Source organism: Gadus macrocephalus, chromosome 11 (genome assembly GCF_031168955.1).
Source record: "Gadus macrocephalus chromosome 11, ASM3116895v1".
Taxonomy (NCBI): domain Eukaryota; kingdom Metazoa; phylum Chordata; class Actinopteri; order Gadiformes; family Gadidae; genus Gadus; species Gadus macrocephalus.
Genome location: NC_082392.1, coordinates 21,560,402 through 21,581,991, shown reverse-complemented (window position 1 = coordinate 21,581,991; position 21,590 = coordinate 21,560,402). Strand labels below are relative to the sequence as shown.

The 21,590-nt window shown below is 49.2% G+C and overlaps 1 protein-coding gene across 4 annotated transcripts; it reads right to left on the bottom strand.

Annotated features, from left to right (window-relative positions):
* Nucleotides 1-2,866: 2,866 nt before the first annotated feature.
* Nucleotides 2,867-20,188, bottom strand: rusc2 (RUN and SH3 domain containing 2). Of its 4 annotated transcripts, none has more exons than XM_060065736.1 (13): nucleotides 19,704-20,188; nucleotides 16,687-18,311; nucleotides 15,635-16,139; nucleotides 13,971-14,630; nucleotides 11,770-11,955; nucleotides 11,475-11,603; nucleotides 10,849-10,925; nucleotides 10,141-10,315; nucleotides 7,972-8,077; nucleotides 7,594-7,640; nucleotides 6,321-7,320; nucleotides 5,489-5,641; nucleotides 2,867-4,794 (listed from the first exon to the last, which is right to left on the bottom strand). In XM_060065736.1, exons 2-13 carry the CDS (start codon nucleotides 18,121-18,123, stop codon nucleotides 4,611-4,613), a joined length of 4,659 nt encoding a protein of 1,552 aa, XP_059921719.1. In that variant the 5' UTR covers nucleotides 18,124-18,311; nucleotides 19,704-20,188; the 3' UTR covers nucleotides 2,867-4,610. The 4 variants fall into 4 exon arrangements, with proteins under 4 accessions (XP_059921719.1, XP_059921720.1, XP_059921721.1 ...); XM_060065737.1 differs by having other exon boundaries at nucleotides 11,475-11,600; XM_060065738.1 differs by lacking the exon at nucleotides 11,770-11,955.
* Between the last annotated feature and the right edge of the window lie 1,402 nt (nucleotides 20,189-21,590).

Here is a 21,590-nt window from a genome sequence, read left to right as displayed (position 1 = left end):
ACCGAGGCGGGCCGGCCGTACGTCTGGGACAACGCCTGCGCCACGGCCTTCGCCCGACTCCAGGCGGTGCTCACCGAGGCCCCGGTCCTGGCGTACCCCGACGCTGGTCGCCCTTTCGTCCTCGACACCGATGCCAGTAACGTGGGGGTCGGTGCGGTCCTCTCCCAGGGGGTGGGGGATGTCCCGTCGCCTACTTCAGCCGCACTCTCAGTCGGGCGGAGCGCAATTACTGCGTGACCCGACGGGAGCAGTTGGCTGTGGTCCTGGCCGAGCGGCATTTCAGGCCGTACCTACATGGCAAGCGCTTCCTGGTCCGCACCGACCACGCGTCCCTCACGTGGACGCACTCTCCCGACGGCCCTGTGCAGTCCTGGTGTGTCGCTACTGCCTGCGACAGGAGGAGCGGGTCCACCATCGGAGAACGAGCCATCGGAGAACGTTCTCGTTCTCCACCATCGGAGAACGTTCTCGTTCTCCACCATCGGAGAACGAGTCTCCGATGGTGGCGGCTCTCCAGACCACCGAGGCTGACCAGACCATCAGTGAGGCAGAGGGGTGGCTCCTGCTGACGGCGAGTCAGTTGGAGCAGCAGCAGCGGGCCGACGAGACCCTGGCGTTGGTGAGGGACTGGCTGGAGGAGGGGCAGCGCCCCAGCTGGCCGGAGGTGTCGGCACGAGGGCCTGAGGTGAAGGCCTACCACTCCCAGTAGGGATGCTTCCGGCTCCACAACGGGGTGGTCCACCGCAGCTGGCAGGACCCTAGGGGTAAGAACAACATTCTACAGCTGTTGGTGCCCCGTGCGCTTCGTCCCCAGGTGCTGCAGCTAGTCCACGGCTCGGTGGGAGCGGGGCACTACGGGAACGCCAAGACCCTGCATCGCCTGCGGGGGCGGTTCTACTGGCCAGGCTGTCGACGGGACGTTGAGCTGCACGTCCACTGCTGCGACACCTGTACGGCGCAGAAAGGGCCTGCCCAGCGTTCCCACGCCCCGCTCCAGCAGTACCTGGTAGGAGCACCGATGGAGCGGCTGGGGGTCGACGTCCTGGGGCCGTTTCCAGTCACCGACTCCGGCAACCGCTACGTCCTCGTGGCCATGGACTACTTCACCAAATGGCCCGAGGCGTATGCGGTGCCGGATCAGAGCGCTGCCACCACCGCGGAGAGGCTGGTGGAGGAGATGTTTGCCCGTTTCGGGGTCCCTGCCGAGCTCCACAGCGACCAGGGGCGGAACTTTGAGTCCCAGGTCTTTGGGGAGGTCTGCCGGCGGCTGGGGGTGCACAAGACCAGGACGACGCCGCTCCATCCCCAGAGTGATGGGTTGGTGGAGCGGTTTAACCGCACCCTGGCCACCCAGCTCGCCATTCTCACCAGCCAGCAACAGCTGGACTGGGACCGCCACCTGCCCCTGGTCCTGTGGTCCTATCGGACGGCAGTGCAGGAGTCCAGTCACTGCACGCCGGCTGCCCTCATATTCGGGCGGGAGCTCCGGACACCGGTGGACTTGGTGTTCGGGTCCCCGTCCGAGCCTGAGATCGCTGGGGGTGCGGCTATGGACTACTTCCGCCGGCTGAGGGATCGCCTGCTGGTGGTCCACGACTACACCCGCCAGGCTCAGGCTGCCTCAGGGGTGAGGCAGAAGAGGGGCTATGACACTCGCTGCCGGGGACGAGCGTTCTCACCCAGGGACAGGGTGTGGGTGTACTGCCCCGTCAGAAAGAGGGGGGTCTGCCCTAAGCAGCGGAGCCACTGGCAGGGACCGGGGGAAATCCTCGACAGAGTGTCCGAGGTGTTGTACCGGCTGCGGATGCCGGGCGCCCGGGGGCGTGTGGTAGTGTTGCACCAGGACAGACTCTCTCCGTACCGCCCCCTCGCCGCGGTTGTTGCTGGTGAGGGAGGCGGAACTCCTCGTGGTTCCCCTGGCGGCTCCCCTGTCCCTGCCGGCTCCCCGGATGGGGCCGTTGGCCCTGCGGCTGCCGCCCCTAGGGGGGCTCAGCGGCCGAACCGGCGGCGCCGGGGCCCTGAACGCTTTAAGGACTATCGTGTCGGGTGATGGGGTCGTCGGGGACGACTGACCCCTCAGATGGGAGCTGTGTAACGACCTGTGTTCTCAACATGTGTTCGTTCCCTTCCGAGTTCGTGCGGGGGATTCTGGGGCGCATGTTGTTGTTGTTATTGTTGTTGTTCTGGGTCCGTTGCTAGTTGTTGGCGTTTGTGGATAATCAGTGGGGTTAATGGGTTGGGATTGTTCATTGTTGTGTGTTGCTCTGTTGTGTGTCGTTGTTGCCACCGTCACCGAGAATGACTTGTGTGTTAGTTAGGTGTGCTGTTCTATGTACGTGTTGGTGGGTTAATAAAAAGGTGGTTTCTGTAGTCAAGCGGTGTATGAGGCGCAGAACCACTATTGACCAAAAGCCTGACTCCCTGACTCCCTGTTCTTCCTGGTCGGCGCTACAATATTAATCGATTTTACGTCCATGTGTTGGATGAAATAACATGATTCGTATAAATTACAAAATAGGACAAATTTAAAATAAAAAAATATGGAAATAATTCAAGGCTCGGTACCAACTGACCGGCTCCGGTCCGGGGACCGGGTGTTAGAAATCGCTGCGGTTTAGTGTTTTAGGAAAGAGGGGGGCGTGTTATCCCCATGTTTAAAACCAAACAAAACCATGAATTGTGTGTTTGACCATTCTGATGGTCAAACAGTGTTTTTTTTGTTCAATGGCTGCTGCAACAGAGGAACTGTTATACACTGAATTTATTCAGCAGAAACTTTAACATAACAGCCCCATCTAGTGGTGGAGCAAAACCTGAAACAAAAAACAAATTAACTAGCTCAACTCAGGGACAAGAAGGACAAATATTACTTTGTTATTTACATACATAGTAATTTAATAATTTTCACCAGGTAAACTTCACACAGAACAGGGACAAAGAGAAGCACGGTTTTACTGGTGTTATGTACAAGAGGAAGATACCGTCTCTCTCTCTCTCTCTCTCTCTCTCTCTCTCTCTCTCTCTCTCTCTCTCTCTCTCAACAAAGACTCAAACACTCAACTGGAGAATGTTGGTCAAAGTTTGCCAAAACTCATTCAACGTGTTTGTCACAAAAACCTTCACCTGACAACAGCCAACAACCACCAATGGGGAATAACACACTGGTCTAATGTCAGTGTCCAAGCACCCTGCACGCATTCCTGTCCTGGAAGTCTGGCAGAGAGCTGATTGGGCGCCAGCAGACCTGCTACTTATCCCCATGTCCTGACATCACCTGGCAATACAGTCATCTGACAGGATGATCACATGACATGCGATGGTGTTGCAGCTTATAATTGCTTCCTGTGCTAATCACACATTGAATAAATATGTTCGATAACTCCTTATTTCTGTCAGAAATACGAAATACAGTATCAGTATTTCAACCAAGAAGATATGATGCAATGTGCCAAAATAATGTCAAATGAATAGGACTGTAACAAAAAATACCTAGGGTTATGCAACATTTCTCGTAAGTTTACATTAAGGCGTGAATATACATTTTCCAGTTTAAAATGGTGTTATTCGGACTGAAACATATAATATAATAATTAATAACATTTACCCAAGTATGTGAGCGGTGTCAGTTCACTTTTCAACAAAGGCCACAATTCTGTTGCAATACATTTTATGTGTTCGTTATACCTTTACCTTTGATGCAAATAAAACATTTCAATAAACCTATACTCTGTCAAAGCTTTAACAGAATATATAGGCCAAAGTGAATTCCACAGCTTTCAGCTGTTCTGTGTCAAGCACTCTAAGGCATAGACATCCAGGACCCCTTAATAGAGGACCTTTGAACTAATCCTCATCGATCAAACTAAAATCTAAAGATGAATTGCAGACAAATGTCATAGGATACTATTCCTTCTTTCTTTCCCTTTTCAAAAACCAAATGGAGTCTGATTGGAGGATGTGCTGTTTTTGACTTGCGACACTCCTCACAGTGCGCAAATAATCCACATCAAAAACATATGGCCATCCATATATATAAAGTCTTTAAATCTGTGAACCATTTTCCTAACAAAATAACCATAAAAGCTGTCTATGCAGAAAGGAGAGCTTGTCTATCAGCAGATAGCCCAAGGGTGGGCGTGGACCGCTATGTACATGGTGAGCTACAGGGAGCACAGAGGAGTGCAGCTTGGACTAACTGTGATCACTATCACCCGTGGCTAGCAGGACAACTTTCTGTCACAAAAGCCCAAAACATGGATATTATGTACAGTTTCAGTTTTAGTTTGTACACGTTTTAGTTTGCAATGGTGCTCGGGCTTACTTCCTAACAGGGCAGTGTAGGCATGCATATAAGATATACTGTATATGAATGGAAGCTTAGAGCAAAGGTTAAGGGTATGCTTGTGTCTACATGCTTGCACTGCATGTCTCTGTACATCTTCATGTTTTTATTGTTTTTTGAGTGGATGTTTAGTAATCAGACCGACCATCTAACAATCATTAACTCTAACTGGAAAATGCAGTTTTGTCTCAAGTAGTTATGTGAGAAGGGTGCCCTCTGTCTCCAGTGTTGTTTGCCGTTGTTTCCCGGCTGCTCAGGAGGTTGTGGTTCAGAGTCGGTCCTCCTTGTGCTCCAGGGTGATGTAGACGATAGGCACGAGACCCTGGCTCCCGCCCAGGGAGCACAGCAGCCAGTCAGCGCTGGCCTTGTTCAGCACCTTCAGTCTGTCCCCTTTGTGGAAGCTCAGATGGCCTGGTTCAGAGGCTATGTGGTGACACAACGCCCGCACCTCACTGTGGACAAGAGGTCAAGGAAATGAGTCTTAATCTTTATGCATGCAAAACATGCTTGGATATGATTAGCAATAGTTATTATAGCAAATCCATTTATTTTTAATGGAGAGCGGACATGTGGGTGCCACAAGCAGTGAGTATTGGACAGTAGTTACCCTACATTATCGCTGTTGTCCCACAACAATCGCAATCAAGCAAACAAAGTAGGAGCGGCAAATGAAAAACACAAAAGTCCACCTGAAATTTGACACCTGGAATGAGACACCTGGAATGTGACCATATAAACCTCCAGGAAACTGGAGGATTACAGAGAGCCCGCGTTGCGTTACTGAAGGTTGCACAAGGGGCCCACTCTCATTTTTGGTCTCACTTCACAAAGACGTTTATAAATTCTCCTATTTTCGGCCTGTAGCTTGGCTTTTAGAACGTTTTCTGCACTTTGTTATTGCTAAGCTGTGAGGGACCTAACGGCATTTTTGGATTTAGTTTTCTATTACATCTTCAAATTTCCCAAATGATCCCATCAATTTAGATTTGTGCACCGTAATCTATCAGGCTGCTATTAACCCAGGTAATGCTATAGACTTCACAAGAATAAGTTATGGTAATGATGTCAAATTACCTTAAGAGTAAATATCTAACAACTCCAACACCACTCTACCATGCAACCATGCACCTTGTTATATTTACTCACCATGGAGATGGCTGGCTGCTTGCAGAAGTTGGATTCAAGGCTTTGCTCTGACTGGGTAAGATTGGAGACTCTTTCTTTCCTGTTCCTGAACCAAGGGTCTGGGTCATAAGGTCGAGAACCGAACGATCGAGGCCAAGCCAGCCGGATGGTGGCCTTGAATGGTCAGATCAGAGCAAACATTACTAAACATGCAAATTAGTTGATTGTTTATTATTACATAATAATGACTGTGTTCTACAACATTAACTTAAATTTGATGTGGAAAGACATTGCCATTTTGACAGCACAAGTGAAGTCAAACTGTTACTATGATAGTATACTTTACTTATATAATATAATATAATACTATACCAATACAATAAGTCTACTATCATAATAATATAACTTTCTTACTTTTATTCTAAGAACGATACAGAGCCTCATCGGACTTATTTATTAATAATAGGCCTTTCTCGCATGAACTCCGGAAAATCAGGTCTGAAGATAATCGTGAGTTGCCCTTTCACACTTGCAACACACAACAGGAGATAAGTCATATGAGGCGTGGTCACACGTATTGGAGATTCTCAATATACTTAAGGCGAGGGGTTGCACCTGGTTAGAGCATGAGGTAGGAAGGATGTAAGTGTTCTGTTAACAACACGTAAAGGTGGCAGGTAAGGTTTCACACTCTTTAATACTGACTCTTTTTGCAGTGATATCAATACTGCATTTATTAAGACTGGAAATCTGAGAGAAGTTGGAACGAAAAAGACCAGCCAGAAGAGAAAAGCATGAAGCAGCTACACTCCTGAATGAGTTGAAGGCCTGAATAACATCTTTCAACCCTCACCTGCTCTTCCTGGCCCTCTGTTGGGCTCCCTCCTTCCTAGAAGGTGAGCCGAGTGTCGATCCAAACAACCTGCCCCAGAGGGGGCTTTCTGCTGGGACGGCTGTGGCCTGGGCCTCCGCCCCTGGGGCCTCCGCCCCAGGCCCAGCAGCCTCAGGGCCAGCGGTCTCCTTCTCCTGGCTGAGGACAGACTCTGGAGGGCTTCCCATCCATGAAGTTCTGGAACGTGCTTCTGCAATGGGGGCCTTCAGGCTTCTTCTGCCCACGTGTTCTTCTGCTTCCTGCTTTGACTCCGCCCCTTCAACGACACCCTCTCTGCTTGGCGGGGGCTGCCTTCTCTCTGATGACCTCCTCCTCTTTTCACTTTTGATGAACTTTGACCCCTCAGCTGATGGGTCGATGTAGACCTGGGAGGACTGCATCAGTTGGTACCACCAGCCCGCTTGGCGGTCAAGATCCCTATCTCTCTCCTTGACTCTCTTTCTTTGTCCATCCTCTGCATGGCTCTCTTCCCCTACACCTTTCATCCTCTGGCCACTGATCCCTCTCTCGGGCCACAGATCAGCTATCACTCGGGATGACAGTAGATTGCCTTCAACTGTGGTCTTTCTGCTGACAATGGCTGTTGACGGCACAAAGTTGTTCCCTCCATCTCTACTTCCACCTGTCCCCTCCATCCTCGGCCCCGTTCCTTCTCTTCTTAGCCCCGCCCTCTCCTTCTTGGCCTCTCCGCCCTCCTTCAGTGATTGGGTCACAGCAGCGCCCCATCCTCTCATGAGCTGGAAAGTGGAGCGTGTTGATTGGTCGACAGAGCAGAGCTGCAGCTTGCGGAGGAGGTGCTCTTGATCTTTCTGGAGGAGGTGGGACTCAAACAGTACGTCCAGGTCGAAGGGTAGGAGAGAGAGAGGCTGCAGCAGCAGCAGCAGCTCTTCAAACAGCGCCCGACACGGCCCCTGAGACAGGGGTAGGAAACCCCGCTGGTCGTAGTGAGCAGCTACTATATCTGAGGGGAAAAAAACACTGAGAAATTACTACTGCAACCAAACTACCATAACCAAACTACTGTTAACTGTAAACTACTGTAAACACACTCCTGTAAATCAAACTATCATAACTAATCTACAATAACCCAACTACTGTCAAATAACTACCATAACCAAACTATAATGAACGACTACCGTAAAGAAACTACTTTTACAAACGACTTTACTCAAACTAACAGAAAACAAATAACTGTAAACAAACTACTGTCATAAAAAGTAAAGTGGGATCTGACCTTCGTGTGTATAGACATGATTGAACCAGAATTCCAAAGATCTCAAGCTGAAAGATAAAAGGACATAAGCATAAACCTACATGGGTATTTCAACATAAATAACGCAGGTTGCAGTTTCAGCATTTAAAGGAAACCAAACACCTTTGTCTGAGGCAGTGAAATCATATATAATCTAAATGTAAAAGGAAAGTGTTAATTGTATTTACATAGTCTGTAATACTTTGCAATATAGCTCCTACAGATGGTGATGAATAGTTGTAAGGTTGTCTTAGAGGTTAGATGTGGTCAACCAAACATTAATGGCTCCTGGACCGACATTGGCATAGAGCACTGTTTGAAGAGCACAGAGGAGCATGCAGGTAAACTGGAGGAACTTACTTGAGCAAGCCGAAGATGAAGGCATTCAGCCTCATGTGATGGCTGGTGAGTTCAGAGAACTGGCTGACCTTGGAAAACAGAGCGTAGAGCAGCCGTGTGGAAGGGCCTGCACAACAAACGGATGACGTTTTTAGTTGATCAAAAAGCACACATTTGTCATTCAGGAACAGGGTTAATTGCATCCTAGGAATCCTCCTGAAGGATGGACTGCATTTATACAGTGCTTTTCTAACCAGTGGCCACTCAAAGCGCTTTACAATATTGACTAACATTCACCCATGCATGCACACATTGACACACCGACGGAGGATTCAACCACGCAAGGTGACAGCCAGCTTGTCAGGAGCAGACAGGGTGAGGGGTCTTGCTCAGCGACACCTTGGCACTCAGCTAGGAGGAGCCGGGGATTGAAGCAGCAACATTCAGGCTACCGGCCAGCCTGCTCTACCTCCTGAACCACGTACCCCTCTGGATGCCTCCATGGAGAACATTTGGGTTCAAACTTTGAACTTTTCGACAACTAGACTATCCTGCCCCCCATGGTATGTTAACGGGGTCATCCCGATGTTCCCCGCTCGGGGAACATAGGACCCTTTTTGGGAAAAGCTTGGAACATAGGACCCTTTTTTAAAAAAAAAGGGTCCTATGTTCCCCAGTCTCATACAAAGAGGGGAACATAAGACCCGGGGAACATAGGACCCGGGGAACATATACACGCACCCTATGTTAACCATGAGCAATGTAGCTGTGAAGGAGGGTGACTCAAAACCTCTGAATTATCTGACAGATCTGGTGAATTGTACTTTTAGTCGAACGGCAGCAGATATAAAGCCTAGGTCCTGTTATATCACTGTTGGCATAGAAACTGCCATTACACAACGTGATTGGCACACCACTTACACATGCTTTCATACAGCTAACACAGTGCTAACACACAGCTAACACATGCTTTCATACAGCTAACAGAGTGCTAATACACAGCTTACACATGCTTTCATACAGCTAACTCAGTCCTATCACACAGCTAAAACATGCTCACGCACAGCTGACACAGTGCTAACAGACAGCTAACACATGCTTTCATACAGCTAACAGTGCTAACACACAGCGAACTCATGCTCACGCACAGCTAACACAGTTCTCACACATGCTCACGCACAGCTGACACAGTGCTAACAGACAGCTAACACATGCTTTCAAACAGCTAACACAGTGCCAACACAATACTAACACACAGCTAACATACAGTTAACACATGTTTCCATACAGCTAACACAGTGCCAGGGCTCTGTGACTGCATACATGACAGTTTCCACAGACATGGTGACTAATGTATGATAGTAAACATTATTGGCCCTTAACACAAATTTTCAGAAACAACACTTCCACAAAAGGCTATTGGCTTAAGCAACACCAGTAGAGGCTTATACTTTGCCCTGAACTTTTAAATGTTGCAAACCTGCGAAAACATATATGTATGTGGCATTCAGTCCAATGCTTAAAATATATCTGTGGCATTCAGTAGGCCAATGCTGTGGTAAAGTGTGAAAAGTATGACCAAGTGTTTCTTTCTGTTCAATAGATAGAACTTCATCAATCCCCTGTAAAATAAATGTGTTAATGTTTGTCCCTATAAAACAATTATGGTAAAAAAAATAATACAAAACATGACGGTAACAAAGTAAGTCAAACCGTCCAATTGGCTCTACTTAACCACTCCCCCTACTCACTTCCACCAATGCAAAGCGAACGGAACTGAGTAGGGGAGGGCGTAGCCTAACTAGTTTGTGAATGACCCAGAGAAACGCAACGCAAATTCAATGTGAACATGTATGTGGCTTTAATAAAATCCCGGACGATTTTGAAATTCCGCCACAAGTTGTCTCAAAAAGAGGGCATGTCCGGGCAAAAGAGGACGCCTGGTTACCCTACATACGGGAAACCCATTTGATTCCCACCTGTTCCACTGTTGAATAGCGGCGCAAATTGGTGGGCACTATACTGGTAATTTCTCTGCGTGAGAAATACGAAGTGTGGCGTGTGAGCGTGTGCATGGGTTGAATTGTGTGTGTCTCACGCCAAATGCGTGAGACTTGAGAGCCCTGCAGTGCTTACACACAGCTAACACATGCTCATTCACAGCTAAGGCAGCACTAATACGGTCCTTACCCAGCTGTGTTGAGGCCTCCACCAGGCTCCAGGGCTGGCACCGCCGCTGGCCAACGATCAGGTCCAACAGGTGGGCCTTCAGCCCGTCCTGAAGCACCTCCCGCAGTGCTGGACACAGGTACTTGAGGATCAGGTGGCCCACGTTAGGACTCACCCAGCTGTTCCCCAACTTTGCCTGGGAATGATAAAATGTAATTTTCTATTCCCAGAGAGGTAGTGAAAAGATGAGTTTTATTATCCCAGATGCGAAATGGTGGTGACGTAGTCATGTAGAGCGTATGGGCTAAACGGTTGACATTCTCCTCCTCTGACGGGGGCAGCTGGGTCTTATGAACATGCTCTGCTCAACCATTCTGGCTAAATGAACAACATGACTATGTCACACCGAGCAAGAACACCATGCATCCGACTGGCATAATGTTGGAGTTTATGATGAAAAATTAACCATTTTATTCGTGAGCAAATTTGATTATTTAGTACATGCTATCGCAAAAAGTTACACCTTTACCTACAGGGGGCCAGTGTTTAAGGTATCATGTTCACCTTTACCTACAGGGGGACCAGTGTTTTAGGTGGGGCAAATACCAACACTAGCTTTAACACTACTTTAATCTCCTGTAATTAAATGTATTCATATATGTATTTTACAAAAATGCGTATTGTTGAACATAACATTATCCAATATAATATGACATAATGTTATCCTACCTTTACGTCCGGGTCTCTGCTGGTTCCAAAATGGGCCACTATCAGATCCACCGCTGTGTTCACTGCCTTGACCAGACCTGAGAGAGATAGACAGATAGGTACTGCTTATAGATTGACAGCTAGGTACTGCTGAGAGAAATATACACATAGGATACTGCTGAGAGATAGACAGCTAGGATGCTACTGGAAGAGACAAATAGACACTGCAGAGAGAGATACACAGATAGGGACTGCTGAGAGAGTTAGACAGATAGAGATTACTGAGAGGGATAGACAGATATGATACTGATGAGAAATAGACAGCTAAGATGCTACTGAGAGAGAGAGAGAGAGAGAGAGAGAGAGAGAGAGAGAGAGAGAGAGAGAGAGAGAGAGAGACAGAGAGAGAGAGAGAGAAATATAGACTACTGAGAGAGAGTGACAGATGGGATACTGCTGAGACATGGACAGGTAGTATTGTGCAGAGAGTTATAGTCAGATACTGTGGAGAGAGATGGACAGAAATATACTGATTAGACAGTTAGTCAGATGGATAATATGGAGAGAGGGACAGATAGATACTGATCAACAGGTGTTCTTCAGTTATGCTACAGGTGGACTAAACACACGGGGCGCCCACACGGTACCTTTTTTGTGCGGCAGGTCGACGGAGGGCTTGGAGGAGGGGGGTTCCGGGGAGAGGCAGAACTCCTCTGGGGGCTTCTCTGTCAGGGAGAAGTAGTCCAGGAGCAGCTCACTGTAGGAATGACCTCCTACTCACAAACACACACAGACACACACCCACACACACACACACACACACACACACACACACACACACACACACACACACACGCACACACATGTTATGAATGTCTTATGTCTATATTAAACCACCCTTTATTAAATGTTTATTGTGTATTAAACCCTTGAATAAAGCACCATGATGTCGGGGGGCGTGGCTGGAAGAGGCGTGGTCAGAGGGGGCTGATGGGAAATCAAAGACGTTGCGTCTGAATCTGCGTGGCGCCTTCCCCCCGGAGGCGGAGTCTGGGGATCTTTCCACCCCCAGCGGGTTTCTACGGCGATACTCCCGCCACTTTAGGGCCTGGGGGGACAGGTGATGCGCTGGGGGGTGGGGGGGGGGGTATTGGTGGGGGGGGTTGGGTGGGGATGGGCGGTTCAGGACGGGGGTGGTTTAGGGGGGATGGTAGATTCGGGGGTAGGGGGGTATGGTTGTGGTAATGGTAGGAGGACGGTAGGTATAGACGGTAGGGTGTTGGTGGGTTTAGGGGTAGGGTGATGTAGGGTATTGGTGGGTTTGGGGGTAGGGTGATGTAGGGTATTGGTGGGTTTAGGGGTAGGGTGATGTAGGGTGTTGGTGGGTTTGGGGGTAGGGTGATGTAGGGTGTTGGTGGGTTTAGGGGTAGGGTGATGTAGGGTGTTGGTGGGTTTGGGGGTAGGTTGATGCAGGGTGTTGGTGGGTTTAGGGGTAGGGTGATGTAGGGTGTTGGTGGGTTTGGGGGTAGGGTGATGTAGGGTGTTGGTGGGTTTAGGGGTAGGGTGATGTAGGGTGTTGGTGGGTTTAGGGGTAGGGTGATGTAGGGTGTTGGTGGGTTTGGGGGTAGGGTGATGTAGGGTATTGGTGGGTTTAGGGGTAGGGTGATGTAGGGTATTGGTGGGTTTAGGGGTAGGGTGATGTAGGGTGTTGGTGGGTTTGGGGGTAGGGTGATGTAGGGTGTTGGTGGGTTTGGGGGTAGGGTGATGCAGGGTGTTGGTGGGTTTGGGGGTAGGTTGATGCAGGGTGTTGGTGGGTTTAGGGGTAGGGTGATGTAGGGTGTTGGTGGGTTTGGGGGTAGGGTGATGCAGGGTGATGGTGGGTTTGGGGGTAGGGTGATGTAGGGTGTTGGTGGGTTTAGGGGTAGGGAGATGTAGGGTGTTGGTGGGTTTGGGGGTAGGGTGATGCAGGGTGATGGTGGGTTTGGGGGTAGGGTGATGCAGGGTGATGGTGGGTTTGGGGGTAGGGAGATGCAGGTCGTGGGTAGAAGGGGGTTAGAGTGAGGTAATGGAGGAATGATGGTTGATGAGGTGAATGTGTGATCAATTTATACAAGAGATAAACATAAGGAAGAGGATACATTACAAAATGGTGAAAATAATTGAAATGAAATCGTGATTAGAGTAATGAATGGAGAGAGAAGAGAGAAAAGAAATTAAGTGTCAGATTATGAATTCATTGTAATAGCCTTTTCGACTTGTAACTTTGTCAATTTGATCATGGACACCTCTGTGGTTTAACCATGGTTCATTGTGTTGATTATTGTAATTCATTCATTATATGCCTAATATAAAATGTATTTTTTTTTACAATAAGGTAACATGGGGTGCAACTATTCAACGGCATATAAAATGTATGATACATATTTTTTAACAAGAATAAGTAACATCATGTCCCAAAAACACTGTAGAGATCAGCTAAGCCCTGTATACTAAAAGATCTGAATATCTCAATCCTCTCTAACCATGCAGTGACCTTTTTTACACAAAGGCGTTTTGAATCTCTCTTCAAATCGCAAATTGTAAACAGTTCTCAGATCGCAATTCACAGAGAGAGAATTTTTCTGTCTAAACAATCACTGTCTTTTGACGAACAAAAAATGTAGATGACTGCTCTCGAAAAGCCCTTCAGAGGGATGTACATTGTGGCGTAGAGCCAGTCACGTGCTTTGCTTTGATAGCCCCTCTTTTTTTGTACGATTCCTAGCCAAAGCTGTGTAAAATGGTTGGCAAGTCTTACCCTTTCTTGGAGATTGCAAAAACCATGGGTTTTGTAAAATTCAGGAAACCGGAAAACCAAGCGAAAACTTCTCACATTACTCTATATAGTCGATATTCATAAATGGACGTAGCATCTAGATATCCTCAAGTGAAAATAGGCTCCCAAATTATCCACAGCAACTGCAATGTAGCAACGTACAACCCCAACTCATGCAGTCAATTCAACAATTTTGTTATTACATGAAATTTACATTAGCCATTCATGATAAAGGCCTGTTACAGCCCTCTGTTACAACAACAGAACAAACAACAAATGGAACACGAATAGGTCTAAATGAAGAGCCATCACCACGGCGATGTCTTACCATTGTAAGGTCGGCATCCAGAGCTCTTGGTTCCATCTGGTGGTCTGCTGGAGTCCATGCCGACCAGGGAGCCCAGCACGTCCCTGGGCATGCTGGGAGCTGCTCCATGGTAACAGTGGCCTTGAACCGGGGACAGAGTGGGGGGAATGGACTCAGCGTTCTGTCCCAGTAGATCAGGGGGAGGGGCTTGTCTGAAGGGGTCTGAGGGCAGGCTGTGGAGGGGTCCCAGGCCTGGAGACAGCAAACAGGACCGACTGCATGCCGACTGGGGGCTGGGCGTGCAAGTAGAGCATGTCCCAGAACTGACCGCCCCCTGGTGGCGGACGGGGGAATAGCTTCCCAGAGGGGAGGGTCTAATAGAGCCAGGTGGGGGGCCCCCAGCGGGCCCCTGCCGGCTGCCCTGGTCGCCAAGCACGTTCTCAGTGGAGTTTTCACTCCCCTCCCCAACCAGGGTCCCAGCGGGGCCCCGGGTCTGCGCCCCAGAGGCCCCCACCCCGGACCCCATGCCGGCAAGCAGGGGGCGCTGGGGCTTGGGCTGGGGGGGTCTGGCCCCCAGCGGGTGCTGGAAAGAGAAGGGCTGGATGGGGAGGGAGGTGGGGCGCTGGTCCTTAGAGTAGCGCACCATCTCCATGGAGCCGTCCTTAGAGATGCACAGACTGCCTGGAAGAAGACAGAAACAGGGAATGAATGAATGCATTCTTTTTTGCTCGTAACCAAAGGGTAGGGGCAGAAGCTTCAGCTTATATCAAGCCCCCCCTTCACACATTTTTAAAAGTAACAAACAAATGTCATATATCCAGTGTGCTTGCATGTACATGTACATGTATACACTTACCTACATATATACACACAGGGAGTGAACAGAAAGATAGATAAGGAGTTAGAGAAACTGGTGTCTGACTCTACCAAGTACTACCGCGGTGTGAGGCTGGGGAGCTTCCCGCGTTTATTTATTGAGGAGTCACAGGGGGGGGGACCAAGAACCAGTCAAGGGAGGCCCATGGGATATCAGCAATTAATGCATATATGTGTAGATATTTGGATAGATGCAAATAAAGCAAATACCTTGTGACTCAAAATAATATTGTTTAGTGCCGATACACCATAGACGTTGGACGTTGACAGCGCTCTGATCCAATTTAATTAGGCATCGTCAGATTGAAAATACACCACCCAAATGCCATTGGAGGGGGCATTAATAAATAGGCACTCCTTTTTCACAGGGCGGTGCCGGCCCCGTGCCCCTCCCCTTTAGACCCGCCCCTGGTGTGAGGTGAGGTCCAGGGCATTACACAAGCGGTTTATCCCGTTCAGGCGCACTTATCGAGGTATCAAGTTACTGGTGCAAGATGAACAAGACAAGCCCCACTTCGACTGCATCACTCTCTTCCCTACACTCAACACAGTGCCTGAGTGACTTGTCAAGGCGGGGTAGATGGACTGCATTTCTAACACACTTTTCTAACCAGTGGTCACTCAAAGCGCTTTACATTATTGCCTAACATTCACCCAGTCAGCCAACTCGTCGGGAGCAGTTAGGGAGAGGTGTCTCGCTCGGGGACACCTTGAGCCGGGGATCGAAACAGCAACCTTGCGGTTACCAGCCGACCCGCTCTACCTCCTGAGCCTCATCCCGCCCTAGTGTGGCTGTGGGGGATTCGTACCTTGAGCATGGGCCTCCATGCCACTGAGCAGGCACGGCTCCAGGCTGCCCATGCTGCAGCAGCCCGCCAGGGGCGACGGGCCAGGGTTCCCCCCCTGGGCGTGTGGCTCTGGGGGGGGGAAGGCGTCCAGGGAGGTGAAGGGGCACCCGGAGAACAATGCCTCGCCCCCCTTCGGGGTCGGGGAGCTCGCCCCCCCCCCACTCCTCCTCTTGCTGCGGGCGATCTCGGCGAAGGAGGTGACGCGGGGCGGCGGCGAGAGGAGCTGGGCCGCCGCGTCGCTCAGGCGGACCGGGCAGCTGAGCATGCGCTCCAGAGAGCCCAGCCGGGCGGGCGGGGCCTGGCCCAGGTTACGGTCGTAGCTGCGGGAGCGCGGGCGGGGGCCTCCTGCGCAGGAAGCGTTCCCGTTGACGCTGTTGACGCACAGCTGGCCTTGAATCGCCGCGGCGACACGGTCCTCTGGTGGCCGGGTTGGATCGTCCTTATTCTTCTCTTCGTTTTCATTTGGCTGAGCACAAAAACACAGTGTTAGTTCATGGGATTATTAAAAACGATTATTAAAAAAGTATATAATTATATAATATATATATTAAGAAATATTATATTTCAACAAAGGATGAGGACAGTTATCACGTCTCTGCGAGTTTTGCATCAGAACACCGCTGATTGGTCGAGCAGGGAACGAAGGTAGCACTTTGTTTTCAACAGCCAAACAAGAGAGTAAAATGAATGCACCCAGCGAAATCAAAGCTTATTCTCAGCTGGTTCAACATTTTCTTCACGTGCACTTTTTGGAAAGGAGAGGGATTCGGAAAAGACAGGGAATAACATGCAGCATAGGATAGCAGGTGGAAATCATCTGGGCCACTATGAGGCGTTCTGCTTCTGTGATTAGCGTAACAGTTGTTGAGCCACCATTTGAACATATATTCAGTGAACCCGGTCTCGTTATTCTGTGTCCGGATTTTCTCGCAGGTATGTGTGGGGGCATCTCGGTGAAGATCTGCGTGATGCAAACGCTTTGTACGTAGAACTGTGGATCCAGCCTAACTCACCCCTAAGGAGGCTGTAGTGGTGTCCTCTCCTGGTCTGAACAGGTAGTATTCTCTGGGGTGATTGGGCGTCGGACTCCCCTTGCTGGGCTCCTCGGAGCAGCTGGTGGCCGAGGAGCCCACCGGACTCGGCGACGACTGGGAAGACAGGTCGCAGGTTACCAGCTTGTAGTAGTTCTGGGTGGCCACCACCAGCCGCGCCTGGCTCTGCAGACAGGTAGTGAGGTCGCCGGACGACCCTGAATGCAGAGGGTGGTAGGAGTTGCAGTTGGCGTCGAGGTCATGCCCCTCCTGGGTGGAGGAGGAGCGGGTGGAGGACGTGGAGGGGTGGGGCTCCTGCACTGCAGGCTGGCCGAGGAAGGCGTTCTGCTGGTGCGACGGGAGGGGTTCGTTAGGGGAGGTGTGGAGGTCCAAGTAGAACGCCCCAACGGTCGGGTTCCTCTGACTCCCCGGGGAGAGGGAGGGGTCTCGGGAGTGGTTGAGGTTGGTGGGTTTGCTCATCTTGTTGTAAATGGCGCTGAAGTTGACCAGCACCCCGTCAGAGCTGTTGCAGGACGAGTCGCTGCCGTAGCCCTGCTGGCCCCCCTCAGAGAAGGGCTCGGGGAAGGAATGCAGGAAGTGCTCCTGGTAGTCGTGGGAGTTGCAGGAGGACACCGTCTTGCTGCTCCGCCCACACCCCATGTGTTGGTCCTCATCGTCCTCCTCCTCCTCGGCCCAGTCCTGCTCCACACAGTCCATGGACATGTTGGAGCCGCTGCTGCCGTGACGCCGTTGGCCGGCCAATCCCAACAGCCGGAGGTCGTCCAAGTGATTGGATAGCTCAGAGGCCATGCCCCTGAGAGACTCCTGGCTCTCCTCCCCGATAGACCCCCACTTCTTTCCCAGGGCGCCGCGCAAAGCAAAAGGCTCCGAGCCCAGGTCCAAGTCATGCAGGCGGAAAGGAAGGACCTCTTCCTCGAGAGTGGAGCTGGGTCGGCCGTGGAGGTGGAAAGAGGAGTCCTCCAGGTAGCCGTATAGGTTGTCTCCATCCTCATCCTCCTCCTCGTCCTCCTCACAGTGATCTGTGTTGAGCAGGAAAGGGTTGTGGCGAAGAGGGTTTCTGTTGCAGGCCTTGGCTCTGGGGAGAGTGTGAGCGATCACGAGGTGGTCCTGGGAGTTGGTCGAGGAGTCTCCCCTCCGTTCGTCTCGAGCCTCCCTCGCCCGCCCCCCGGAGGAGGTGTGAACGACGCTGCCGTACAGCAGCCCGTCCTTCTGGAGGATGTCTGTCTCGGGGAGGGAGGTGGTCCGGCTGAGGCCTAGATTCTCTGAGGAACTGAAAGGGTTGCTCCTCTTTAGCGATCCCCCAGACCCTGCCTGCCGGCTCCCGGAGACCTGGCAGTGCACCAGGGGGATGTGGTGCACGATGAGGGTCTCACCAGACAGCTTGGGGGACCGGTCCATGATTGAGACTTTAGCCAACAAGCTGGACTCTACAGACCCCCTGGTGTGAACGAAAGGGAGGGGTTACGCTGGTGGCTGGATGGGGGGAGGGTCTTCTACGCTTTGCTCCAATGGGCTAGAGAGGAAGGGCATCTCTGGATTTGGAAGGCGAGGTGGTGGAAGACAACGTCACGGTCAGAGCGGGGCATCTAAGGAGAGGGAGGAACATGGATTAAAGAACTTCATTGTGAATAAACCACTAAACGAGCAGTTTTGAATGTTTTGTTTTGCGTATTATGTCTTGTCACTGTTTACATTGTTAATGTATGTGGGCTCAGGCCTGTCAAACCCTTTCACTGTTGCATGTTCTTCGTCATGGTTTTTGCTTTAGTCAATTATATTCCAACTCTGTTGAGCTACAATGCAGAATTTAAATTTAGGTTGTAATTAGTAACATTTGGCCAAATTGAAACAACCAACATGAAATAAAGCAGTAGGATCGTTGGTTCTGTTTAATTTAGCTTTGTTGAGGACTTGCAAGTCATAGCTAGAACTGAAATTACATAAAAATCGAATTAAATCCAGTCAAACCCCTGAAAAGTCTTCACACGCTGACAAGAGCAGCTGACTGCTTAACATGCTTTTTAAAGCTATGATCTCATTCTGTCACACACACAGGCAAGCACACACACATAAAGGTATGCTCCCTCACACACACGCGCGCACACACACGCACACTCCCACACACACACACACACACACACTGCCTGACAGTCATATGGAGAAGTTACATAACAGATATTCCAGAGGCTGATATAATATTATATTATGAAATAAAGACTACATCATTATGTTATTAATGGTAACACATGAGTAAATTTACACATTACCACTTTACTACGCATACCATAGGGCTATGGTAGAGACAGTAGGGCTAGGATAGACAGTGTAGGGCTATGGAGACTTCAGTGATAGGATAGAGACAGTAGCGCCATGATAGACAGTTGGGCTATGATAGAGGCATAAGGGCTTTGATAGAGACAGTTGGGCTATAGAGACAGTAGGACTAGAGACAGTAGGGCTAGGATCGACAGTAGGGCTAGGATCAACGGTAGGGCTATAGAGACAGTAGGACTAGAGACAGTACGGCTGGGATAGACAGTAGGGCTAGGATAGACAGTTGGGCTATAGAGACGGTATGGCAATGGTAGGTGGTTGTTCGCGGGCCGACACAGACACCAAACCGGAATGTATTAAGTAAACAAGCATAATAACGGTGATGATTAACGATGATTGGCCTTTGCGAAGTGGCCCGAATACCGATTCATTCCATTCCGACTGCATGAACATAAATATAAACGAACCCGTACGAATGAAACGATGAAGCCTTCAGAAGACGCGCATAGCAACGCATGTCCCTGCTTACAGCCCTGGGGAGTCTATCATAATAATAGGCTACTATTGTATCATATTAGGATTAGGCGTGAGGCCGTTTTTTGTGTTGTTGTTAGAGGTTGCCCATCGTATACGTCATTCTGCAGGCTGCGATGCGGTGTTGGAAAAGCGATCTCATTTACTAGACCTAGTCCAATAATACTCACCTCTCAGCGTCTGTTGTCGTTTATATTCCGAAATAAATGCCGATTCGATCTGATCTGATGCCAAAATATCAACAACAAAGACCAGAGTCGTTTGTGATAGTCCCGCCCCAGGCCGCTATGTGCACCGGCAGTGCGTCTGCATGGACATCTGTTATGGAGCCGTCTGCAGGACAAACAACACCCAGGGAGGGCCCTGCGTCACTGGGGCAGCCTGACGTCGCTGCTCGGCCCGTTAGTCGAGTCTCTTCACTCTTCTTACTGACTGTTAGTTTTAATTAAATAAGGTTAATATTGCACAACAGCAACGACCCTATTCCTAAAGACTGAATAATCAGACGACTGCACGTTCTGATGGGCAATTCAACAGACAGGCCAACTCAGAATGAGTGTGAATCCCAATAGATAAATAGACGAACTGAGGTCTTCGGATAACCACCCCTTGTGATTGTCAACAGCGCATGATGACCTAAAACGTGGGGGAAACACTAGCTAACATTCAGTTATGTATCTTTGCCTTACATGGATTTACCACCATCTAATGGTTGCATTGAGTACTTGCACCTTTACTTAAAATTCACGCTTACTGAAGGCCTGTGTGCTGCAAAACATGAACAAGGTAGCCTAAAATAAGTAACTTAATGTTTTAATCTTAACCCTACTTCGACTAATGTCTCAAGTGGACTAATTATCTATCAAACTCAAGCCTTTCACATTGACCATGTTTGTAACTTTCAGACTTTTCTTTTACATTATTGATTTGGTTTGTACATTTTACAATCGTGGCATTGTTTCTGCTTGAATTGAAGATGGCCATAGTCAACCCTACTGAGTGGGGTCGAGTATGCAGTGGACATATAACATACAACTCGATTGATATAATATCACTATATATAAACCATAACAGTCCCCATGTCCTGCTCCCTTATTCTCCCTGTCCATGCAACCCAGTCCATTTGCTGTATCCTATCCCAACACATCCTGCTCTATTCCTGCTGATCCCTGCCTAGTAACATTTCCTACTTTCTAGTCATCATCAGTATACTTATCATTCTGCTGACTGGAACTTCATAATCCAAAATATAACCACAGAAAATAAGATCCCTGCATATGCAGGCAATAATCCACTTGCCTTTTCAGAGATATAACCACAGCAAAACAATAAACCAAGACAATAATAAAATCGCGCAGGCTCATATGATGTAAACAACACAGCAACAACGAATACAATTGATATTATGTGTGTTAGATTTACAGTGTGCGTTTCATTGATGATTGATAATTAATCATTGATAATGGTCACTATGGGAGGGGGGGGGGCGGGGTATAATCTGATTTTATTGTCCAGTCTGGACCAGATCCATTACAACAGATTACATTGCAAAAGATCACAGACGCGTGTCACATAAAACAATGACATCAAGCCAAGGGTTTTCTGCATTGATGCCATCGCCATGTCTCCATCAGCGGTTGTGATGCCGTCGGCCAGGGGGATCCGAGCAGACGGAGTGGTTCGCATCTGTGCCATCTGCCGCGCAGTGGGCTCCCGTCAGATTAAGTAAATCAGTAGATACTTTATTCATACCCTTTCAGGTATTCATTAGCAACAGTCAGTACAGTACAGTTGAATAACAAAAAGATTGACAAACAGTAAAAGTCAAATAATTATTTTGTTGACTTTTATAGACTTTTATTGACTTAAACTAGTAGCCTAAATAAAAGTTAATAAGTGAACAATATTTCACATAATTAAAAATTCCATAGAAAAAAGAGCCGAAGGTAGATAAATATCATGCAATAGCACATTGTGCAGTGTGTGTGAGGGTGGGTTGGGGGGGAGAGAGAGAGAGAGAGAGAGAGAGAGAGAGAGAGAGAGAGAGAGAGAGAGAG